Genomic DNA, 24,311 nt, shown 5'->3' on the forward strand with positions numbered 1-24,311 from the left:
GATCGCAAACCACCGAGCACAATCCTCCGCTTCTCTATTTATTTATCTATATCTATACTATACTATACTATATACTATATAATATTATAAAGAGGAAAGATTTGTTTGTTTGTTTGTTTCGAATAGGCTCCGAAACTACTGGACCGATTTGAAAAATTATTTTTCCATTAGAAGCCGACATTGTCCCTGATGAACATAGGCTACTTTTTTTAATTTTTTTTTTTTGTTTTCCTTTTATTTGTGTTTTAATGTTTCCGAAGCGAAGCGAGGGCGGGTCGCTAGTTTATTAATATATTTTGTACACATAGCTGTTAGAAGAAACACAACAATAAGGATACAGAGTACAAGGGTACTACTTATTTCATGTTGAAATCTCTTCCAGTAGGCCCGCAGAAGGAAAGAAGAATTAGGAACACAAACCTAGTGCATACAGTAAACATTACATATAATAATTATATTACAAGATACAAAACAATATACATACATACAAATACACACACACACACACACACCTTACTTTATATTATTATACATTATACAAATATATATACTTTTATATAATATGGTAAAGATAAATAGTGTTCTTTAACAGATTTCTTGAACGCTGCTATGGTTTTGCACGCTCGTACGCTTGGTGAGAGGGAATTCCAAAATATAACTGCTTGTACAGAAAACAGATTTTGCGTAAGCATGTGTTTTATGAACAGGGCATTTGAGGAGAGAGAGTAATCAACGTAAGCATTTACTATAAATAAAATTCACTATATTTAATTTAAATTTTACCGCGTTCGGGCTGCTGGCAAAGTAGTCCGGGATTAATCTGGAATGTTTGGTAAAATAGCGGTGACGGAGACGAAAAAAATATGGCGTCGAGTGAAGTAAAGTGTGTTATGAAATTGATTTCTATTTAGAATTCGGAAACTAAATTACATTTATTATAAATAGTCTTGAAACATCGTTTCTTTGTTTTTTAACAGAACAACACATTGGAGTTTTATTTAAAACTAGCGACCCGCCCTCGCTTCGCTTCGGAAACATTAAAACACACATGAAACCAAAAAAATAAATAAAAAAAAGTAGCCTATGTTCATCAGGGACAATGTCGGCTTCTAATGGAAAAAGAATTTTTCAAATCGGTCCAGTAGTTTCGGAGCCTATTCGAAACAAACAAACAAACAAATCTTTCCTTTTTATAATATTAGTATAGATACAAAATATTATTACTATCTATTTTTTGCCGTGAAGCAGTGATGCGTTTCGGTTTGAAGAATGGGGTAGCCGTTGTAACTATACTTGAGACCTTGGAACTCATACCTCAAGGTGGGTGGCGGCATTTGCGTTGTAGATGTCTATGAGCTCCAGTAACCATTTAACACCAGGTGGGCTGTGAGCTCGTCCACCCATTTGACCAATAAAAAAAAAGTCATATTAGAAACTAATACAAATTAGAAACTAATAGATCCTATATATTATTATGTATGTCTTATATATAGATCTTATACTGTCTGGTGAATCTAGGATAATGAGCTTAATAGCATAGGCTAGCAAAAAAAGTACATATTTACTCCAAATATTAAAATAAATTCTATGATAATTTCTGTATTATTTTTTTTAGGTTTTTAATGAAAGGTTTTTTTTCACCGATAACGTCTAAGAAATCTGGATGTTCATTCACTCTATCTAATGGGCGTGCTTCTAATGATTTGAGTCTGAAAGAATTTTTGTATGACACATTTCCTGTGACGACGAGGAAAATTGAATGTCTCACACAAAATAACAGAATTACAATAACATGTAATATCTTCAGTCTGTATCTTGGTTTGATTGATAGGTTTATTTTTATTCTGTTAAATAACCAAATATTACCAAAATCGAAAAATATAACATTAATAGAAACTAGTGGTCCCCCCATAGTCGAAATTCGACTATAATTAATTGAAATTATAAGTTTGCACATTAGTTTGTACACTACTATAGAATCATAATTCTATTTCCAAAGACTATTATACTTTATAATCTTGTTTGTACACTAGTTTGTAAACTACTATAGAATCATAATTCTATTTTCAAAGATTATTATACTTTATAATCACAGATTTCGCCAAGACTATACTTTAGACAAATATTAATACAATAATATCAGACAAACAATATTTTTATCTATGCTCAATTTGACCACAGACTATAAGCAATAAGAAAAGTATGACAATAATCAAATAGTATGCATGCGTGTATGTGTTAAATACATTGTAGTGTGTGTAATGTTTTTTTTTATTGATTTAATGTATTTCTTATGCATAATTTTAAAAAAAAATGTTAGCATTTTGCACTCCTTCTCTATATTCTCTATAAGTGTGGGAAATTTCATACACCTCCATCCGCGCAATTTTCGTAAAAAGGGGTACAAAGTTTTTGCTTCACGTATTAATATATAGATGATTCTTCATGTATTGTAATATCGAATCTTCATACATGAGTCAGACAAACATTTCAGAGGCCGAGCTATTCATACCTGTAATTATTTATTTTCGATTTACCGATGCAAAAACCGTTCTGGTTTGTTTTTAGATTTCTAAAATCTCATGAGTAATCTGAGTTTATTTGCTTAGGGGTTCCTTATTCTCCGTAGATTGAGAAACGAGCTTGCGACTGAAACATTAGAATTTGAATGCCTCGTCTTGAAATACAAGGTCGAAATCTCAATTCCACCAGACCATCACCGATCTCAACCAAAACACATAACTGCTTTGCGACAGGAATAGGTAGGATGATGATACTGTTTCTGTCCGGACTTACAATACGCCATAACCTCAGTAATTAGACTAATTGTATTTTTAGCGAGTTTAATTTTTATCGCACAGAATCTGGCGCGCGATTAGAAATATATTGTAGTAGGTAGGTACAGGTGTAGGTCTTTCAATCGAAAAAACTAAAATTTTACATTACATTAGCTACATTTTTTTCCCTATCTATTCACTAGTAGCTTAAGAGGATATTGCAGCTATGCCCAGACGGGTTAATGAGCTCACGGATTGAACCTGAGAGTATTTGTCAGAATCTTCTCAGTGGGTCGCGTTTCCGATCCGGTGGTAGATTCTGCGAAGCACTGCTCTTGCTAGGGCTAGTGTTAGCAACGCTCCCAGATTTGAGCCCCGAGAGCTCACCTACACGTTAGAATTACGCTGACAAAGCCTCTCAAGGCTATTATTAGCTTAGGTAGGAAATGAAAAAAATTAGTAGAGCTTAAAAGTATTTTTTCATAAATTATATTTCTGAATCATTTCCACCATTTCCCCCTGAATAGAACACGAAAAAGACAATTTGCTGTGACAGCAACTAAAATTAATTGTGATGAAATCAACATTTCATATTCCATTTTTTCCATTCTATTACTAATAATTTTTACTGGTGGTAGGACCTCTTATGAGTCCGCGCGGGTGGGTACCACCACCCTGCCTATTTCTGCCGTGAAGCAGTAATGCGTTTCGGTTTGAAGGGTGGGGCAGCCGGTGTAACCATACTGACCTTAGAACGTATATCTCGAGTTGGGTGGCGCATTTACGTTGTGGATGTCTATGGGCTCCATTAACCACTTAACACCAGGTGGGCTGTGAGCTCGTCCACCCATCTAAAAAAAAGCTATGTTTATCCATACACCCTATTTCGGCCGTTCCCGGAGCCGAAAAACGGATAATAAACCTTGATCTAAATAGAAAACAATATATTTGTGAATGTAAGTATCATTTTAAGAGTATCATATTTCGTCAGTCCGCAACCCATCCCAAACAAAAGTTCGGGGGTCAATGAACACGAGGTCAATGAACGAGATTATTTTATTTTAAAATTATCAGAACCCTAAGAGAAAGGCTTGTTTTTTTATCATTCATACTTTGTACTGGTACTTTTCAAAAAATAAAGAAAAACTGATTTCGTTGCACATTACGGTCATGTCAGAGATCTATTTGTTAGAATTACGAAATTATATTCGATTTATTATTTTATTCGTTTATTATTATATTAGTTGCAGGAATTAATAGGAAAGTCCTGTTTAATTATTTAATTCATTATATTAGAGTTAGATCCAAACATTTGAATCTATACTAATATTATAAAGCTGAAGAGTTTGTTTGTTTGAACGCGCTAATCTCAGGAACTACTGGTTCGATTTGAAAAACTATTTCAATGGTAGATAGCCCATTTACTGAGGAAGACTATAGGCTATATAGCATTACGCTAAGACCAATAGGACAAATAGGACCAAGCGGAACACCAATAAATAATGTTTCAAAATCGGGGTATTTTTCCCTTTTGAGAGCTGACGCTATATGTAGATATACGCCAAAGTAACTATTCCACGCGGGCAAAAACTAGTGCTTAATATTTTTACAATCTGATTCACTAAATTATGCTCAAAACTAAAATGTCCTCGGAAACCAACTCACGTAATGGCCCGTCTGGGGATATTCAGGAGCCGTCGCGGACGGATCGCGCTGGGAAACAGTCAGAACGTGACTATCCGGTTCAATCTTCAACTGAGCCACGCACGCAAACCACAAACACGCATTCAAAAACACAAATAAATATTTCTTTATTACGTTTCTTATCATTTTCACATCACTACCGAAGCATTCGTATCGTTATCATCGTCCTCGCAAATCCAAAAATTTTAATTTAGCTTAACCCCTTCGGATCGCGGCGAGACACTGATTGACCGTAAAACTATTGCATTCGATACTGTTACCGGTAATAGACATATTGTTTAGTGATTAAGATAGGAGCAGGTTATCAATTTTTGGTCCAACGTGCCGATAATAAGCGTCGAGCACTCGACAACTGCTGAAACGAGTTATCGATACAACACTGCAGATAAGATTACCTTCGATATAAGTTGTAAGGGAATTGTTCCCGGCGAAACAAACGATAATTGTCCGCCTCCTTAATGGAAAACAAAACTTAATAAGCAAACAACTTTTTGACTGGTGGTAGGACTTCTTGTGAGTCCGCGCGGGTAGGTACCGCCGCCCCGCCTATTTCTGCCGTGAAGCAGTAATGCGTTTCGGTTTGAAGAATGGGGCAGCCGTTGTAACTATACTGAGATTTTAGTACTTATATCTCAAGGTGGGTGGCGCATTTACGTTGTAGATGTCTATGGGCTCCAGTAACCACTTAACACCAGGTGAGCTGTGAGCTCGTCCACCCATCTAAGCAATAAATAAATAAAAAAGCGAATTCATTCTCTTAGTCACCGTTAATAAATATTGAACAGTTTTTGCATGCCAATAATGTGTTATTTATGTTAAGTTGTAACTCAAACGTTTGAATGCTTCTATCGACCTCAAGACATGAGAACGAAGCCTTAAATGTACCTATTCTATAGCGGCTTTCCTATCTTTCAAAAGGAATGAAAAGTTATTAAACTTGTACTACACAATAATATTACTTAGCATTTGAATGCATCACTCAGCGCGTGTTAGGTATGTACCTAACCTCAATATTTGGTACCTGCCTGAGAACTTTAAGACTTAATAGCACTACGATTTATCTACTAAGCTAGACACCGAACGTTTTGTCTGCTAAGCTATTAGAATTTTCCATTAATTTAGGTACAATATTGAAGAATTCATATTTTCTTCGGTTTTCGCTGGTGGTAAGACACAATTCGACCGAAAGCTATGGAGAAAAGTCATGTCATGTGGTCGCGATTCGTAGCATAAAAGAATTACAACGTAAATGCGCACCCCACCATGAGATATAAGTTCTAAGTATAGCCACAGCGGCTGTCCCACCCTACAAACCGAAACGCATTACTGCTTCACGGCGGAAATACGCAGGGCGCTGGTACCTACTCGCGTGGACTCACAAATGGTCCTACCACCAGTAAAGGTTCTACCACCACTAAATTTGAATTTATTTTTGAATTGAATTTATTTGTATTTTAAGGGATTATAGGCATTATTTTCGACGTTATCCCACAATGAACCCCTGTGGTAAGTGTTTATTGAATTATTTTTAAACTCTACTTGAATTATAAAAAAGACCAGAAAAAGACCAGGGACCAGATTTTGAAAGTGAGCACGGAAGGTCCAACGACTGTCTAGAATTAGGCCGAGGTACTTCAACTGCACCCCGACCCCGATACGGACGCCTCCAACCGCGATATGGGCATCGACAGGTGGCACTCTCCGGGGCCTGTGGAACCACATGGCCTCGGATTTACTGAGCGCCACGTCAAGGCCCAATCTCCTGATTTTGCCGACGACATGCGCCACCCCAGCGGTAGCAAGACGGGAAGACTCAGCAAAACTCCCCCCGGGCCACGACCAACGTGTAGTCTGCGTAATTGATTACGTTCAGATCCGGGAGGAGGGCACCCCTCAGCACCCAGTCATACCCGCTATTCCACAAAAGGGGGCCGAGCACCGACCCTTGTGGAACACCGTGCACGACCGGGAACCGGTGCAGGATCCCACCGTGTCCGGTACACGTGACCGATCTGTCCTCCAAGTAGGAACCCACCAGCCGGCGATGGTAGGAGGTTACTCCGTGTCGTTCCAGCGCCCCCCCTATCACGAACCAGAGCAGGGTGTTAAACGCATTGGCGATATCGAGCGACGCCGCCAAAGAGGGTGGTGGTACCTACCCATGCGGACTCACAAGAGGTGCTACCACAAGTCAGTTTTTCATTCGAAAAATTGGTATCTGGTCACCGGACGTCCTATCCTTTAGGCCACAACGACTTCAAAGTAAGCCTTCTGAAACCACTTAATATCAGGCATTCGATATCAAGCACTCAATAGTAAATAATCATGCACATATCTGAAAATTTTACCAATTTAATATAGCCTTGTGTTATTATAAAATAATTTTAAATTTGTACTTGTACATTTAAATTTAAAATAATCTTTAGCTCTCTTTATTAATCTAAATTTGAAACGACATAAAACGCTAACACATCGAACGTACCTACATATATTCTGACTTTGAAATTTTAAAAATAAAACAGTCCATAGTACAAATCACTCAAAAAGAGATTTACTTCTGCAAACACATTACAATGTCTAAATACGTTTTATACTAAACAATTTTATTGCTGAGTAAACAAAAAAAACTTTTTACTCGGCAAAATATAGCGTAAAACAAAAAAAAAAACACTCTGGAAATCCATAAATATTCGGACCGCAAAAAAAATAAAGATATAAAGAGATGAATTGAACTTGTGTCGATAATGATGTAATTTATATGGCGTCGGCATTCTGACATGTCTGTATTTAGAGCGGGAACTGTAAATCAAAATTAAATAATCTTAATACGAAATGCTTTATCTACACGACTGTACATTATCGGACACGGCTAAATACGTTTCACAATTAAGATGTTTTGATACAAATAGACGAAGCATGTTGCGGATAATAACATGTACTTTTAGGTTAGGAATATTGTGTTCTTTTTTTTTATTACTTGAATTATGTGATTTATCTATCATTAAATTAATTAAACTAGAGATCCCGCAGTAGTCGAAATTCGACTATAATTGGAATTGTAAGTTTGTACACTATTATGATTGTATTTTAAACTTCTATAATCACAAATTTCGCCAAGACTACACTATAAAAAATATTAACAAAGACAAACAATATTTAATTTATTCTGAATTTGACCACAGACGTCAAGAACAAAAGTTTGACAACAAATAGTATGCATGCGTGTGTGCGTCAAATACATGGTATGTAGTGTGTGTAATGTTTTCTTCATTGATTTAATGTATATTTTATGCATTATTCTAAAAAAAATTAGCATTGTGCACTTCTTCTCTATATTATCTATAAGTGCGGAAAATTTCATCCTCCTCCGTCCGCGCAATTTTCGTAAAAAGGGATCCAAAGTTTTTGCTGCACGTATTAATATATAGATAGACTATGTCAGTAGCCTCTCTGTATCAGATATACTAGTTTCAAAGTATTTACTTGATGTAGAATTTATTAACGAGATCGCAATATTTTGCCTTCTAACAATCTTAATGTGTACATAGACTAATAAAATACAGTCACAGTCGACGCTTGTAATTTATAACGCTTCGTGAGTAACGGATACAATTATAAACATTTTACGTGTTCGATGAAAGCTTTAGGGCTTTTCGCGGCCGGAAATTGTGTGATATTGATTAATGTATACATATTAACATGTATATTGAAGAAGAATAAGAAGATTTTTGGGACGAAGTTCCTTATGGGACGATGCGGAGGGGTACCCTAACAAAAAAAAACGTCCGTAACGTAAGATTTTTATTAGTAATGCACACAGTGTACGACATAACTTTGTAATAAGGTACAAAAAACAGCATATTTTTTTATCATTCATTGACCACGATCTCAGAGCGTTCGTTTGCGCAATACACTAACTCTTATGCAAACAACCGTGAATGAAGTGTACCACAATAAGTTCGCACGCTACCGAATGAACGTGGGTTGTTGCGAAATCTCCAGTTTTGTTTTCTTTATACCTCGAATATAACTTAAAATTAATATTTTTATAATAAGGAACTTCGTTCCTATCCGGTGTCCCACGACACCACACATCTTTTTTTTATGTTTTACATACTATAATATAAGATTTTCGTCTAATCCTCAAGTAGAAGGTTAGGAAAAAGCCATTTTGTTTTGGCCAAGAGGAAATTTTTAGACTTTGACACATGCGACGGAGTAAGCGAACAGAGTATGTTGGAGTAGAACAACCTTTTTTTTTATTTGGAAAAACCTTTTAATCGATCGGGGAAACCCAGGCTTTTTCAGAGCTTTTTAGGCAGACAAGCTTACTGGCTTCTTGATGGCAAGTAGCCACCGTTGTTCATGGGTATCGACAATACCAGGAACACAGCCGAGCAACTGCCTCCTAAAAATTAAGTTAGATTACTCACTAAAACTACCCTGTATTCTGTTTCATCAGTAAATCAGAAGGACTGGATTCTCTCATAGAACATTAGTGTTTTGGTGCGGGCTGTATGGGCCGGGCCGGTTGCTGTGATTAAGAAAACTTGCGCTTTGTGCTGCAATACGGTTTATTTGTATGTTTATACACTTGATATTTTATTAATATGATAAACACGTCCGCTTGCGGTGAAAAATAAAAAATGAAGAGACTGACCTCAACAATGTTGCCAGTCATATAATTTTATTTTCCATACTAAAATGTTGGAGTTGCCCACAATTAGTACTCTTAATAAACGGATAAAGCTTTCGTGTGGGCTCTAAGTAAAATGGCTAATGATTTTATAAATCAGACTAGCGACCCGCCCTCGCTTCGCTTCGGAAACATTAAAACACACATGAAAAAACAAAAAAAAAATAAAAACAAAAATTAAAAAAGTAGCCTATGTTCATCAGGGACAATGTCGGCTTCTAATGGAAAAAGAATTTTTCAAATCGGTCCAGTAGTTTCGGAGCCTATTCGAAACAAACAAACAAACAAATCTTTCCTCTTTATAATATTAGCATAGATAGGATTATTATTTGTATACTTACAGGCATCTGATCCGATTCTAGGCTCAGCAACTCCTGAGAGGGTAACGGTAGATTGGTCGTTCCAGTTGCAGTGGAATCCGCGACGGTGAGCCCCAGGATTTCCGGAATAGCGTTCAGGACGCTTTTCCCGGGAAGGAGAGAGTACCTCTGATTAATCTGTGCATTCTCCCCGGTCCAGAGTACTGTCGCAAACCACACCGTGACTGGCCATTTCTTCATCGTGGTCTACATAATTCCACACCACGTTTCACACAATGAGCACAGTATTTTTAACAAGTTTTGATTCGAACAACATTCACTCTCACTTGAGTTAATCAGAAAATTATTGTATTCCTTTAAGTTTATTACACTGAGCACATAACAAGAAAATACACTTAACACAAATACATACAATAAATACACTTAAATAACGTTTCATTAATTGATTGATTCATGATTTGTGCAATAATTATATCATAACTTTTTCTCGTAGCTGGTTATTTTACTAGGTACTCTTCGAGTCAATATCGTCTCAATAGCTTTTTCTCTTAGTCTCTAGGGGAATATAATGTACCTTTGCTGAAATCACTTTTAATTCATTAACTAGAAACAAAGTGACACACGCTATCATTTAATGGATTATTAGCAACATTTCTTAGAATCTACCCGTGATCATGGCACTTGCAACAGTACCAATATATCGCGAAGGTATTAAATGTGAAAATGGTGGTCAGAACCAGATAAATAATAGAGTGAAATGCCAATAGTCACGTGGTCAGAACCGGATAAATAATAGAGTGTGAAATGCCAATAGTCACGTGGTCAGAACCCGATAAATAATAGAGTGTGTAATGATAATAGTAACGCGATCAGAGCCCGATAAATAACAGAGTGGGTAATGACAATAGTGACGTGGTCAGAACCCGATAAATAATAGAGTGTATAATGCCAATAGTAACGTAGTCAGAACCCGATAAATAATAGAGTGTGTAATGATAATAGTGACGTGGTCAGAACCCGATAAATAATAGAGTGTAATGCAAATAGTCGCGAAAGCTTAAAACGAGTAAGTGAGTTAAAAGAATACATAGGTGGATTTTGAGGTTCAGCAGAAACAGCTATAATTATCGACCTTGCAATGAGATCTCATATTACCTCTATGTCTATAAATATTATATTTATTTTAAACTATGTAAAAATAAGGCAAAAGTGATAACTAGGGCTAGTGATCCACTTCTTTATTATAACTAGTCAGGTCATAAGTATTGTCACACAGTAAAAACTTTTCTTTTAGAATGCTGGCCACAAAAAAGTTTATTGAATTCCAATTGCGAATTGTTCATGAAAATAAAAATGTATACTTTTAAAATTTTACTCATTTTTAAATATGGAGTGGACGCTTAAAGAATACCGTGTTGCAGTTATTGCGTTGCATCGTTGCGGTTACGCGCCAATTAAAATTTTTAACATACTGAAAAATTTGAATATAACCAAAAGATTCGTTTATCGTACCATCAAACGATAAAATGAAGACTCTAGTGTAGATGACAGGTCAAGAAGTGGTCGCCCTCGGTCTGTTAGGACTCTAGCAGTGATAAAATCTGTGAAGGCGCGAATTCAAAGAAATCCCAAACGTAAGCAGAAACTGTTGGCCCTTCAGATGGGGTTAAGCAGAACCACGATGAAAAGGGTGTTAAATGAAGACTTAGGGCTTCGGGCATATCAAAGAAAAACAGGACATCGTTTGAATGCTCGTCTAATGGACCTGAGACTGAAGAGATGCCGCGCTTTGTTGAAGCGGTACGCGGGAAAAAAATATCGGGAAATTCTTTTTTCGGATGAAAAAAATTTTACCGTAGAAGAGAGCTACAACAAACAAAATGATAGGTGTACACACATAGTAGTGAAGAAGCGAGCAACCGTATTCCGCGTGTCCAACGAGGTCATTTTCCATCCTCGCTCATGGTATGGTTGGGAGTTTCTTATTAGGGCTTAACAGAGGTACATTTTTGTGAGAAAGGTGTAAAAACGAATGCAGTTGTGTATCAAAATACAGTCCTGACGAACCTTGTGGAACCTGTTTCTCATACCATGTTCAATAACAGGCACTGGGTATTCCAACAAGATTCGGCGCCAGCTCATAGGGCGAAGAGCACACAAGACTGGCTGGCGGCGCGTGAAATCGACTTCATCCGGCACGAAGACTGGCCCTCCTCCAGTCCAGATTTGAATCCGTTAGATTACAAGATATGGCAACACTTGGAGGAAAAGGCGTGCTCAAAGCCTCATCCCAATTTGGAGTCACTCAAGACATCCTTGATTAAGGCAGCCGCCGATATTGACATGGACCTCGTTCGTGCTGCGATAGACGACTGGCCGCGCAGATTGAAGGCCTGTATTCAAAATCACGGAGGTCATTTTGAATAAACTTTAGTGTCATAAGAATCTATGTTTTGTTAAGTTCATTTTGGTATATGAATGGTTACATAATGAATAAACTTGTTTCAATTATTTTACATTAAACATGTGACAGAATTTATGACCTGACTAGGTATTTTCATTGACAATATGTACCGAAAACATCAAATAAAATATCTATTTCGTCGGAAAATGAGTGATTTGAAGCGAAACATTTGAATTCAACACTTTAACCTTTCGTGTCGCGATTCACAATTAGAATATGATGAGTGGATCTGACAGAAGCGGAGTACACAAAGGTATCTGACAGAATTTAAGATCGACGAACGAGATTAATTTATAAATTGGATTCTGTGGAAAGAGAGCGACAAACAGACGTCAATAAACACGTTGTAAACAGAAAAATACGAGAGCTGATGTGATTTTTGTTTTCTTCGTTTAGTTCTTTGTAAGAGCAGAGGATAAGCGTAAATAAACGGTTGTCTGTTTTGAAGTGAATTCTATAGGCAATTCGACAACAGCCGTGTGGGTAAGACGCTCGGTATTTTCGTATCGAGTGAAGCGACAGACAGAAGCATAAGACTGAAAGGAAAAAAAAACTACAAACGAATCCGTAAAGAAGTCGAGAACTATAGATTTCTAATTGTGGTTCTTACTATTTTCTTTCTATTTGGAAGAAAAAAAACTCTCGATTAGTATATCCTTAATGGTTTTTGAAACTGTTTACCTTTGAAACCTCAAACTTGGCAAGTCAAGTAGATAGATACTCCGTAAACTATTCTCTATTGTTTATTTGCTTGAAGTAGGACGGGAGTCGACCCAATACCGAAAGTTCTTATCTAACTTGTACTTTGTTAGGGCCTTCATCAATTAAATTTCGAAGCGTGGATTTAAGCATTGAGTACTTTTTTATTTCATTAAACAAAACTCGTCTGTTTAGTATCGGTCTAATATAGCACTACAGAAACACTAACGATACACCGAGAATGGGCAGTAGTTTTCTTTGAATATCATACCAGCGTACTGCAATCGTCGATCAGTGTTTACTGGTAGTAGGGTTTATTGTAAGCTTGCTTGTTTCTCCCGCGGAGTAGACATACGTGCCAGTTTGAGGGATTAAGCCGTCATCACATTTCAGACTTCGCCTTTAAAGTGGCACTTGGACAGTGGTAACTTCACCCCAAGTTTCGATGAGCTTCTGGTTCTCATTCAGCTGGGTAATCCGGGACACTGACGTCATCACCTAGGATGTCTGAGGGGCTACCGTACCGACACGGCCGACGTAGAATCCTCGAATATCGTCTCGACGACCCTTCGGTTGAGCGTCCTAGGAGTGGCGTCTCGAGTCTGGCTGTAGTGTTGACCACGGAAACCCCTCTATTCTCCCCAGGTTCTGACTCCAGGCGGAGATCGGAAGTCGGGTGAGGGAGTACAAGGGGAGTCGCTTGATGAGAAATGCCCTAAAAGCATCCTTGGGCCCGCGGTCTACTCCTAGCATTTGCAGACCGATCCCGGGCAGACACATATGGCCCTCTGCCCGAAAAAAAAGTGAGAAAAAGATGAGCTTGTTCACCAAGATAAATATTCAATGATAATTCTGTCCTGCTATTGTTCTAGGTAAGCAACCCCGGCCATCCCCGCTCCCCCGGTCCGGGAGCGAACTTTCTGGCTTCCGGCTTGAAGGATAAACAATTTTGAAATTGATCGCCTAACTCAACGTCGGCTGTATTCATCTATAAGCCTCAGCAAACTCTTAACATGTTTTCATAAATCACACAAAAACAACTGACTTGTTAATAACACGAGATAGAAACTTATCAATCATTCTTTAAAATTATACAAAATATATTATAGTGTTTTCTTTGGTATTAGCGTATCGTAGACAAAATTAAAACTAAATCTTCTTCTTCTATATAAGTATATATGAAAATGAATTGCTGTTCGTTAGTCTCGCTAAAACTCGAGAACGGCTGGACCGATTTGGCTAATTTTGGTCTTGAATTATTTGTGGAAGTCTAGAGAAGGTTTAAAAGGTAAATAAATATGAAAATGCTCGGAATTAAACAAAAATAACAATTTTGTTTTCGCTTTGATGTCCCCCGTCGGACGGATTCCTTTTGTTTGTTTTAAGTGTATTTTATACAAAAGTTTAGGTCTTTTATTTATCGATTGAGGCACTACGAAGTCTGCTGGGTCAGCTAGTATATAATAGAAAAATCGTGAAGAGAAGGATGTTAAGTTATTGTTCGTTCATTATTATTTAGTTGAATCTGATTCCACCATGGGAATTTTCCACTAAGCAACAAATAATAATTTGTTGTATTTATTTCCTTATCTCCCGCTTAACGCTACCTTATCATTTAGCTTCAAGGTAATTGTCATTCTAAGAAGGAATATTGTTTGCCGATTACTAATGATAGGAATAATCTAATTAATGTTTAGACATGTTTAGTTTACGTGACCATTTGTTTGAGCAACGTAATAAAAGTCAAAGCTAAGACCATCATACTAGTTCTGCATGAAAATAAAACTTCTATAAATATAAAACGTAAATAAATATGTACATATTTATATAAATCATAAGCAAACATTGTACATACGTTTTTTTTGCCAATTTCCAAACGGACTGTACTCGACCAATTCAAATGTGTTTTTGAAGTGAAAACTTCTTTAGAATCGTTGTGATTTCAAACCGGATGCAACGGAAAAAACGACAGGTAAGAGACACAAATACAAAAATGTGTAGGATGAAGCCAGCAAAGAATGAGACAGAAATATACATACTATTTAATACAGCGCCATCTGTGAGATTTTTTAATACTAACGTGTGTATGAAAGCTCTTGTAGTGAATTTTAATTTAGGATTATACGTGAAATTAAAATATCAATTCACAGAGGGCGCTACCTTACAATTATTTACTAATGACAAAATTTTACATATACTTAAGACGTTTAGGATAATTGTATTTTAATTTTGGAAGGTTTCACTTCTACCACGTGTGAATTGCACACATTTTGTTTTTTTTTCAATGTTTTCATACTATTTCTGTGCTGTGTTTACTGGTGGTAGAACCACTTGTGAGTCCGCATGGGTAGGTACCACCACCCCGCCTATTTCTGCCGTGAAGCAGTAATGCGTTTCGGTTTGAAGGGTGGGGCAGCCGTTGTAACTATACTGAGACCTTAGAACTTATATCTCAAGGTAGGTGGCGCATTTACATTGTAGATGTCTATGGGCTCCCGTAACCACTTAACACCAGGCGGGTTGTGAGCTCGTCCACTCTGTTAAGTAATAAAAAAAAATGCTTGAGGCTTGAAATCACACGATATGGTATTGCCATTGTCATTAGCTAAAGGAAGTACTCCGCTGCACACGATCTCGACAGACAGACAGACAGATAACAGATGTTGTTTTTACATGTGCATCAAAATTATATTGATGTATAGCATCAAAATGTAACTACATATACTGAGACCTAAGAACTTATGTCTCAAGGTGGGTGGCGCATTTACCTTGTAAATGTCTATGGGCTCCAGTGACCACTTAACAACAGGTGGGCTGTGAGCTCGTCCACCATCTAAGCAATAAAAAAAATATTTAAATATAGTTAACGGACATAATCTATTTATCTATGTTGTAAATAGATGCATTGATCCCCAAATTCGTATACAGCATATACGTCTTTGAAGGGTGGCGTATGAGGAAATTGTCATAAATGAGAGAAGACCAGAACCTATGCTTCGTAAAATGCTCGAATTCTTTGATCGCCTAACTGGTAAAATTGGTGATAATCGACCATAGCATACACGACCAGGTCAGATTGTCATAGAGCATTTTCCATTCAAAGCAGGTTCACGCCGCCGTGTAATCTTACGTTATAGAAGCTTTGAGTATTATTGAGAGTGGATACACATAGAAAAAATCTATTATGATTCCCATCATTAAGGAAACGATGTTAAGAGTGTTATTTATTAATATTTAAAATATACAAGAGAGCCCATTGCGTAATTCTTTGTTGAAAAAAAATATTGTTTGATTAAAATTTGTCCAAGGGCTTTTGTAAAAGAAACAACGGAAAGGCCTTCGTTCGGCCTCGGGAAATCGCTTCCTTTTGCAGTATTTTTCTTACCGAACTCGTCTGACATACATAAATAATAGATTCTGGGGAAACGAGTTTGAAACTACAGTGTTTTCATTTAATGTTTTTTAAGCTATTGCATAGCTTTTATCGCGGGCCCTGAGCGCGGCGACCGAATCATGAAATTCCGTAACGAAAAAAACCTTACACCCCTCACTCCGCCTACCATGTAGCTCGCGTTCAACACATTCACACGTTGCGCTTGTGTAGTGTTTGTGAATAAGCGCGTGGCGTGACATCACACTGCATGCGCATCATGAAAAGTCTGCCCATCTCTCTCTCGCGCGGTCTAGCTTATGAGTGTGAAGGGGACAGTTAAGGTTTTGCTTTTATTAATGTATAATATAGCGTGGTCTTGTTTTATTATTGTTTTAATATTAAATTATCATTGTCTAATTATAATTGCATAAGTTGATAAAAAATGCTATGCAATAGCTTTACCGCGGCAGTTCTCAAGTGCCACACGTTTTTTTTTAAATATCGATTATTCATCGGCAAAATTAAAATCAATTAGTGACGTTCACTGGTTCGTGTTCGAAAATAAATCCGAACACGAAAATAGCTGATCGAACTATTATACAATCATCATGACACTGGATATCACCATCACGTATGACGCGACCTTGGCTTTACGTTGCGGCTCACGATATATCAACTTTCGAGAAAAAAAACTAGTATTTTTACGGAAATTAAGGTTGTTTACAATTAACATAACAAAAAGTTGTTCTAGAATTTTCTTCAGTTTTCGTGAGTTGTAAAAACTATTTTTACGATTTAATTTCGCTTTTTTGAAGTTATACTTCTTTAGGCGCGTTATGAAAAACTGATGCACGCGCACCGTGACACAAAATTAACAGAATGAAGTTGCCCACTAAATCGCTCATTACAATACGACCGACGTAACTTTGGCGAGTCTGAATATAGCCGCAGGTGAACTTTCCGAACCGTACCGAGAATTACCGAATTTATACGATGTCAAGAAAAGGGATGTCCAATATGCGTGTTTGAGGATGTTGTGTAATCGATTTTTTTTATCAAATTGATTAAAATTTAAATAAAAAAAAAGAAATAAGTTTAATAAAAATAAAGTATAACTTGTTACGCGCGTACATAAGTACACGCACCCTTTTTTTGTCATTACATTATTTCCGCGTTTCGAGTATTTCATTTTACTTTGGCCACGGACTATTATGGTGATTATTCGTCGACAGTTGATTACTGTACTAACTACCCTCTAATTTTTCTTTAAGTACCTCATTGTTTGCCTTCAGGTGTGGTCTCTTTACTTGACAAAGTAAAGTCTGTAGGCCCCCGTCTATATTTCTCTCGACGTAATATTCTTTCCACAATATATTTTATTAGTGCCTTCTTCTTTTGTTTTTAACAGCATGTTTAGAAAGACGATCCCACAGAACACCTAATAGTTAAGCTTAGCGGTTACTGAAACCGATAAACTACAAATAAGACCCCAACTTTTAGAGCCATGATTATATTTACGTCGATTTACATCGGTGAATAGAAGGGATAATCAGTTCAGCACACACGCGCTGTGAATAATCTCATGAAATCTTACATATCGTTATTGTCTAGCCGTATGTGCTCTGTGAAAAAATATAACATTTCTTTTTATATCAAATCATATGTTTTGTAAAGTAGTTATATAAGAGTATATTCTTCGGTTTTCGCGGTGAACTCTAAATTTTACATTATACCTAGTCAGGTCATAAATTCTGTCACATGTTTAATGTAAAATAATTGAAACAAGTTTATTCATTATGTAACCATTCATATACCAAAATGAACTTAACAAAACATAGATTCTTATGACACTAAAGTTTATTCAAAATGACCTCCGTGATTTTGAATACAAGCCTTCAATCTGCGCGGCCAGTCGTCTATCGCAGCACGAACGAGGTCCATGTCAATATCGGCGGCTGCCTTAATCAAGGATGTCTTGAGTGACTCCAAATTGGGATGAGGCTTTGAGCACGCCTTTTCCTCTAAGTGTTGCCATATCTTGTAATCTAACGGATTCAAATCTGGACTGGAGGAGGGCCAGTCTTCGTGCCGGATGAAGTCGATTTCACGCGCCGCCAGCCAGTCTTGTGTGCTCTTCGCTCTATGAGCTGGCGCCGAATCTTGTTGAAATACCCAGTGCCTGTTATTGAACATGGTATGAGAAACAGGTTCCACAAGGTTCGTCAGGACTGTATTTTGATACACAACTGCATTCGTTTTTACACCTTTCTCACAAAAATGTACCTCTGTTAAGCCCCAATAAGAAACTCCCAACCATACCATGAGCGAGAATGGAAAATGACCTCGTTGGACACGCGGAATACGGTTGCTCGCTTCTTCACTACTGTGTGCGTACACCTTATCATTTTGTTTGTTGTAGCTCTCTTCTACAGTAAAAATGTTTTCATCCGAAAAAAGAATTTCTCGATATTTTTTTTCCGCGTACCGCTTCAACAAAGCGCGGCATCTCTTCAGTCTCAGGTCCATTAGTCGAGCATTCAAACGATGTCCTGTTTTTCTTCGATAGCCCGAAGCCCTAAGTCTTCATTTAACACCCTTTTCACCGTGGTTCTGCTTAACCCCATCTGAAGGGCCAACAGTTTCTGCTTACGTTTGGGATTTCTTTGAATTCGCGCCTTCACAGCTTTTATCACTGCTGGAGTCCTAACAGACCGAGGGCGACCACTTCTTGACCTGTCATCTACACTAGAGTCTTCATTGTATCGTTTGATGGTACGATAAACGAATCTTTTGGTTATATTCAAATTTTTCAGTATGTTAAAAATTTGAATTGGCGCGTAACCGCAACGATGCAACGCAATAACTGCAACACGGTCTTCTTTAAGCGTCCACTCCATATTTATAAATGAGTAAAATTCTAAAAGTATACATTTTTATTTTCATGAACAATTCGAAATTCGAATTCAATAAACTTTTTTGTGGCCAGCATTCTAAAAGAAAAGTTTTTACTGTGTGACAATACTTATGACCTGACTAGTTATATATTTTTGAATATTTAGTAAACTCAGTTTTGTTTGTGAATATTACTAATGTCAGTTTAGTTATGTGATATTTTATGTATATTTTTGAGGTAAAAAAGTATAGAGACGCATTTTAAAATTGACGTTCCGAATGCTTAACATTTTTCACGGCCACAGATCATTCTTAGTAGATTGTTGTCATAGCAGCCAAAATATTGACATTCCCAAAAAAAAAAAAATCAACCGATATTTGTTTGACAACGAAGATACTCGAGTTTTATTTGAGTGAGATTCGTTTTTTTTTTTTTTTAGAAAATCCACTTCTTAACTACCTACTCAATTGATCATCTTGAAATTTTGCAATGGTAACGGACTGGGATATACGTTCGATTCCCGAGCACTAGATATTCCACATTAACGCGAATCAAGTTGCCGGTAAAAGCTAGTGTTGCACAATTTCGAAACAAAAACATCCGGACTGTGATGTACTCATTCCCATGGGCTGTTTTTCTGCTACTAAATATTTAGGCCCCTCGCGTTAAATCAGCACCGCTGAAATACCTGAAGAAAAACTGGTGCATTGTACCGAGAGCCCCCTTCTTTCCTCACCTTTTCCCTGTTAGCCTAAGGGGCTTGGTCGTTTTCAAATTTGGGAGTTATTTGATTTAATTCTCATAACCTTAATGTTATCGTAATTATTATAAGTACAGTAAATTTGTTGTCATGACAACAGGCACGTGGTCCTATAACTATATATTCGTAAAAACTGTTAAATTAGGAGTTCGAAATTCAAATTCTAACTTGTTTGCTATTTTTCCAGTAATGCGTGTTGAAATTCGGTAATTTTATTTAATCATTATTTAATACAATAATAAATGAAAACTAGGTAACTGGATATTAGAACATTATTAAAAACAAAAGAAGTACCATTTCTAAGCTTTTTAAAAAAGCTCCTATTTAAATTGTCATCAGTGTTGGCGTTATCAAATGCGTAAAATGAAAAATATAAATGAATATTATATATTATAATATTATCAATAAATTAGTGATTGGCTTGATTGTGATGATGCATTTTTTATTCTGAACATGCCTGAATACAAAAAAAATTATGGAAAATTAGAGAAAGCTGAAACTCATGAAATCGTTACTTTATTTGTTGGCAAAATTGAAAACGACCCGGCTATTCCAGCTTCTCGCGGATGGGGAGGGGAGAGCTTTCAAAAAAGCCACCGAGTATTTAATTACGCACACTTAACAAAACTTTTGTGTGCTACTTCGACCAGAATGCGTAAATTTTTATCCACATTTTTTTATTGCTTAACTGGGTTAACAAGCTCACGGCCTAGTTTTAAGGGGTTACCGAAGTCCATAGCCATCATCAGCTTAATGTCGCGACCCACCTTTTTTTTCTTTTTTTTTCTCTACCTATGCTGATGGCCTTGAGAGGCTATTTCAGTTTTTCCTTGACGTCTAGGCGAGCTCACGGGCCTCAAACCGGGAGTGTTGCTAACACTGGCCCTAGCAAGAGCAGTGCTCCGCAGAATCTACCGCCGGATCGGAAACGCGACCCACTGAGAAGATCCGGCGAGAAACTTAGTAGGCTGTGTCTATGGGTTAATTTACTCGTCGAGCCCTTCGTCGCATGCGATGGGTTAACCACCCATCTTGTGACAATCACAATTCTATAGTATTACGGCGCCGGTTGGATGTTAGTACACCGGACGTCTTATCACGATCACAAGTTATCTCTACTGTTTTGTTTTTCTATTGAAATCAATTCTATACTTTTCCGTTTTATTTCACACATACTAAACTAATAATATCTTGAGGTCAACCAGTTTGTTTGACTTAAGTTTCTATCTAAGAGGATCCCGGGTGCTAGATAAGAGCCAAATAAACTAATCGATTCTAGATGTAAGTTATCTGCTGTATCAAGCTCTAGAATTTAATCTTTGCAATCTTTGTGTGTTGCTTGGAAACGCGGCTTAAGGATAACAATTTAATGAAGCCAGTGGCAAAGCTGCCTTCAAGCACACGGAAGTGAAACTTTCAATTTGGAAAATTGGTTGGATAAAATTTTTGTATGGTATTTATTATTTACTGGTTGGTAGGGAATCTTGTGAGCCCGCTCGGGTGAGTACCACCACTCTGCCTGTTTCTGCCGTGAAGCAGTAATGCATTTCAGTTTGAAGGGTGGGGCAGCTGTTTTACTTTAAAACTGAGACTCAGAACTCATGTCTCAAGGCGGGTGGCAGCATTAACTTGATATCTATGGGCTCCGGTGACCACTTAACATCAGCTGGGTCGTGAGCTCCTTCATCCACCTTAGCAATAAATGACAAAATGCTATTTTATGCGTAATTATTTTGATCAGCAATACATCAAATCTAACGAATCAAAGATTAAGTGCTATATCCTCCAATAAACTAATATTAAGAGAAAAATACATTGGTTTAATCCTTCTGTTTTATTATTCACGAACACTATAGTGTAACAAGTGGTGTTTCACAACGCTTTTTTTTTGCTTCTTCTTTACGCACGTATTTTATTTTCCTCGCGAAACATCGCGCAAGATAAACGACCAAAGAAACAGAACATAATAACAATTACATATAACCGCTACCTAATTTTTTTTAATTTTTTTTATTGCTTAGATAGGTGGACGAGCTCACAGCCCAACTGGTGTTAAGTGGTTACTGGAGCCCATAGACATCTATAACGTAAATGCGCCACCCACCTTGAGATATAAGTTCTAAGGTCTCAGTATAGTTACAACGGCTGCTCCACCCTTCGAACCAAAACGCATTACTGCTTCACAGAAATAGGCAGGGCGGTGGCACCTACCCGTGCGGACTCACAAGAGGTCCTACCACCATTAATATTCCACAATAATACCACTAGTAATTATTTCAAGTGTTCATGTAAATTTACAGATCATTGTAAATCAGACGCCTGTTTTCTTTCACGATTTTCCTTCGGCGGTAACTAAACGTAAACACACGCACAGGTAATCGGCTAATCTAATTTTGCGGCACACCATTTTAAGCTTCTCTCACGTTTTTTATATGCCATCGTAAAAATATAAATCGTTTAACGATCCAAGTTACGTGTAGGAAACGTAATTTTAAATGTCTTTACGTAATGTTTTGTTATCCGTTCGCATTGACGATCGCCGGCTACGCGATGTTACGGGCTGATACCGGCTTGGGCGGCGCGCCCAATCGACGGCCACGGTAACACTGACGATTCCTTCGCACAGGGCTACTACGGACGCTACTAAGATTTCAGTTCACTCAACTATAATAAATTCGAATTTGAATATTTACGTTGTAGTGTGTAAACATTCTAGTATGTATACAGCCTTATTTAAAGTGCTTATTCGGCACTACTGTCATACTGTCTTGTAACTAAATACATCTTTTACACAATAAACCGGACCTTCAAACTGAATGGACGTATTATTTCAACTTATCTAATTCAACGTGACCAGACCACACCACATGGTGACCCTGCCAGGATAGCAACTCTATACCTACATGGACCTTCTACAATTTTTAACATGTCGAGTACCACTGTTATTATAAATGGAATTTCGCTCGTGATTTATTACGATATTATTTTCAATTTAATTCAACGGATTTTTGCAAGGCTTTATTCTTGTTCACGAAACTGTGTGATTCATTTTTACGAATATTCGTTTTGAATAGGCGGTCCTGCTGGTGGTAGGACCTCTTGTGAGTCCGCACGGGTAGGTACCACCGTCCCGCCTATTTCTGCCGTGAAGCAGTAATGCGTTTCGGTTTGAAGGGCGGGGCAGCCGTTGTAACTATACTGAGACCTTAGAACTTATATCTCAAGGTGTGTGACGCATTTACGTTGTAGATGTCTATGGGTTCCAGTAATCACTTAACACCAGGTGGGCTGTGAGCTCGTTCACACATCAAGGCAATAAAATAAAAAAATAAAATAAAAAGTATTTCAATTTATAAATATGTTTGAACGTCCGTAAATGAAATGTATAGAAATATATATGATTATTACTTTAGCACGTGTATAGGGTGGTAATAACCACCTCCAAAGACAGGAACGTGAACTGAAATTTATATTTGAAAGTATTTCCTTGGTGATTTTGCGAATCCCGTAATCTACTTATGTATTCATGTAATAACTATACTGAAATCATAGTGAATACTATGAATTAAATGGAAACGTATGTATTTACAGATCATTTTTTTTTTATTACATTATAAAATCTTGATATCCACATAAAACCATACGGTTCATAAAGTTGGTTAAAAATCGAATTTTAGTTTTTAAAACGTATCCAATACATTGGAAATCGAGTTGAATTCGAGTTAACAAAGTAGCTTCATTCTTGACTGGCTGATAACAATACATCTCTGACAAATTTTCCGGGAAGATTTACTCGATTCAGTTTCATATAATTTTTTTGATCCATATTTAACGGTTTCTAATGAAATAACGGTCTAAAAAGAACAGAAGTGTCGAATTATTCTCTTGTATTTTTTTGACGTGACAACGTCTTATAATTCGATGGAGCCGGCTGCACGCACGAAAAAACATGACTCATGCGGCGTTACCTCGCTCTGAGGCGTTCCATTTAAGGCTTGATGCAAGCGAGAGCGCGCAACGAGCGACAAAGAGGCGCAATCGGCCTCCGCGTTCGGCAGCGAGAATCTGTCTCTGTCCTATTTGAGTGAGCGATGCATTCGCGTGGACAGCTGCTATACAATAATACATTTACATGTTTTCGTCAAGTATGAAGTTCAGTGAAAAGTGAATGTGATGTCAATTGTTTATAGCAACGATAATTGCGACAATTGAAAAATTAAACCATTCCATCAGTATTTTGTTATGACGTTGTCACATTCAACTATCGTCAGTAAACCGACTTTACAGACAACTGAAATTTTTCATTTCGCTGTTCATTTATTCGTAATGAGATAAACTGATGCTCTATTTGCAAAATGCGTGTCAGCACTTTACTCGTATGAAAGTATTTCCCTCTCGTTCATCTGTAATTTTAGTACCCTAGTCATATTTTTATTACGATATTATATAGAAGCTATTTTTACATTTTATATTTTAGGTTTCATCCTTTTTTTATTTTATTGCTTAGATAGGTAGACGAGCTCACAGCCCACCTGGTGTTAAGTGGTTACTGGAGCCCATAGACATCTACGACGTAAATGCGCCACCCACCTTGAGATATAAGTTCTAAGGTCTCAAGTTTAATT

At 37.2% G+C, this 24,311-nt stretch overlaps 1 protein-coding gene across 6 annotated transcripts in view; it reads right to left on the reverse strand.

Annotated features, from left to right (window-relative positions):
• The window catches only part of LOC101737432 (fibroblast growth factor receptor 3), a 245,863-nt gene extending 223,569 nt beyond the window's left edge, over nt 1–22,294 (reverse strand). Inside the window, exons 1-2 of one of the 6 annotated variants that reach the window (XM_038012432.2) lie at nt 22,192–22,294; nt 9,519–9,867 (exon numbers count right to left, since the gene is read on the reverse strand). In XM_038012432.2, the coding sequence (XP_037868360.1) occupies nt 9,519–9,737 (219 nt within the window). In that variant the 5' untranslated portion in view covers nt 9,738–9,867; nt 22,192–22,294. Of the gene's footprint in view, nt 1–4,442; nt 4,831–9,518; nt 10,086–22,109 lie in introns of those variants that run through there. The other 5 variants (XM_038012431.2, XM_062669671.1, XM_062669670.1 and 2 more) reach the window with 5 other exon arrangements.
• Nucleotides 22,295–24,311: the final 2,017 nt, after the last annotated feature.

Source organism: Bombyx mori, chromosome 8, assembly GCF_030269925.1.
Source record: "Bombyx mori chromosome 8, ASM3026992v2".
In the NCBI taxonomy this organism is placed as follows: domain Eukaryota; kingdom Metazoa; phylum Arthropoda; class Insecta; order Lepidoptera; family Bombycidae; genus Bombyx; species Bombyx mori.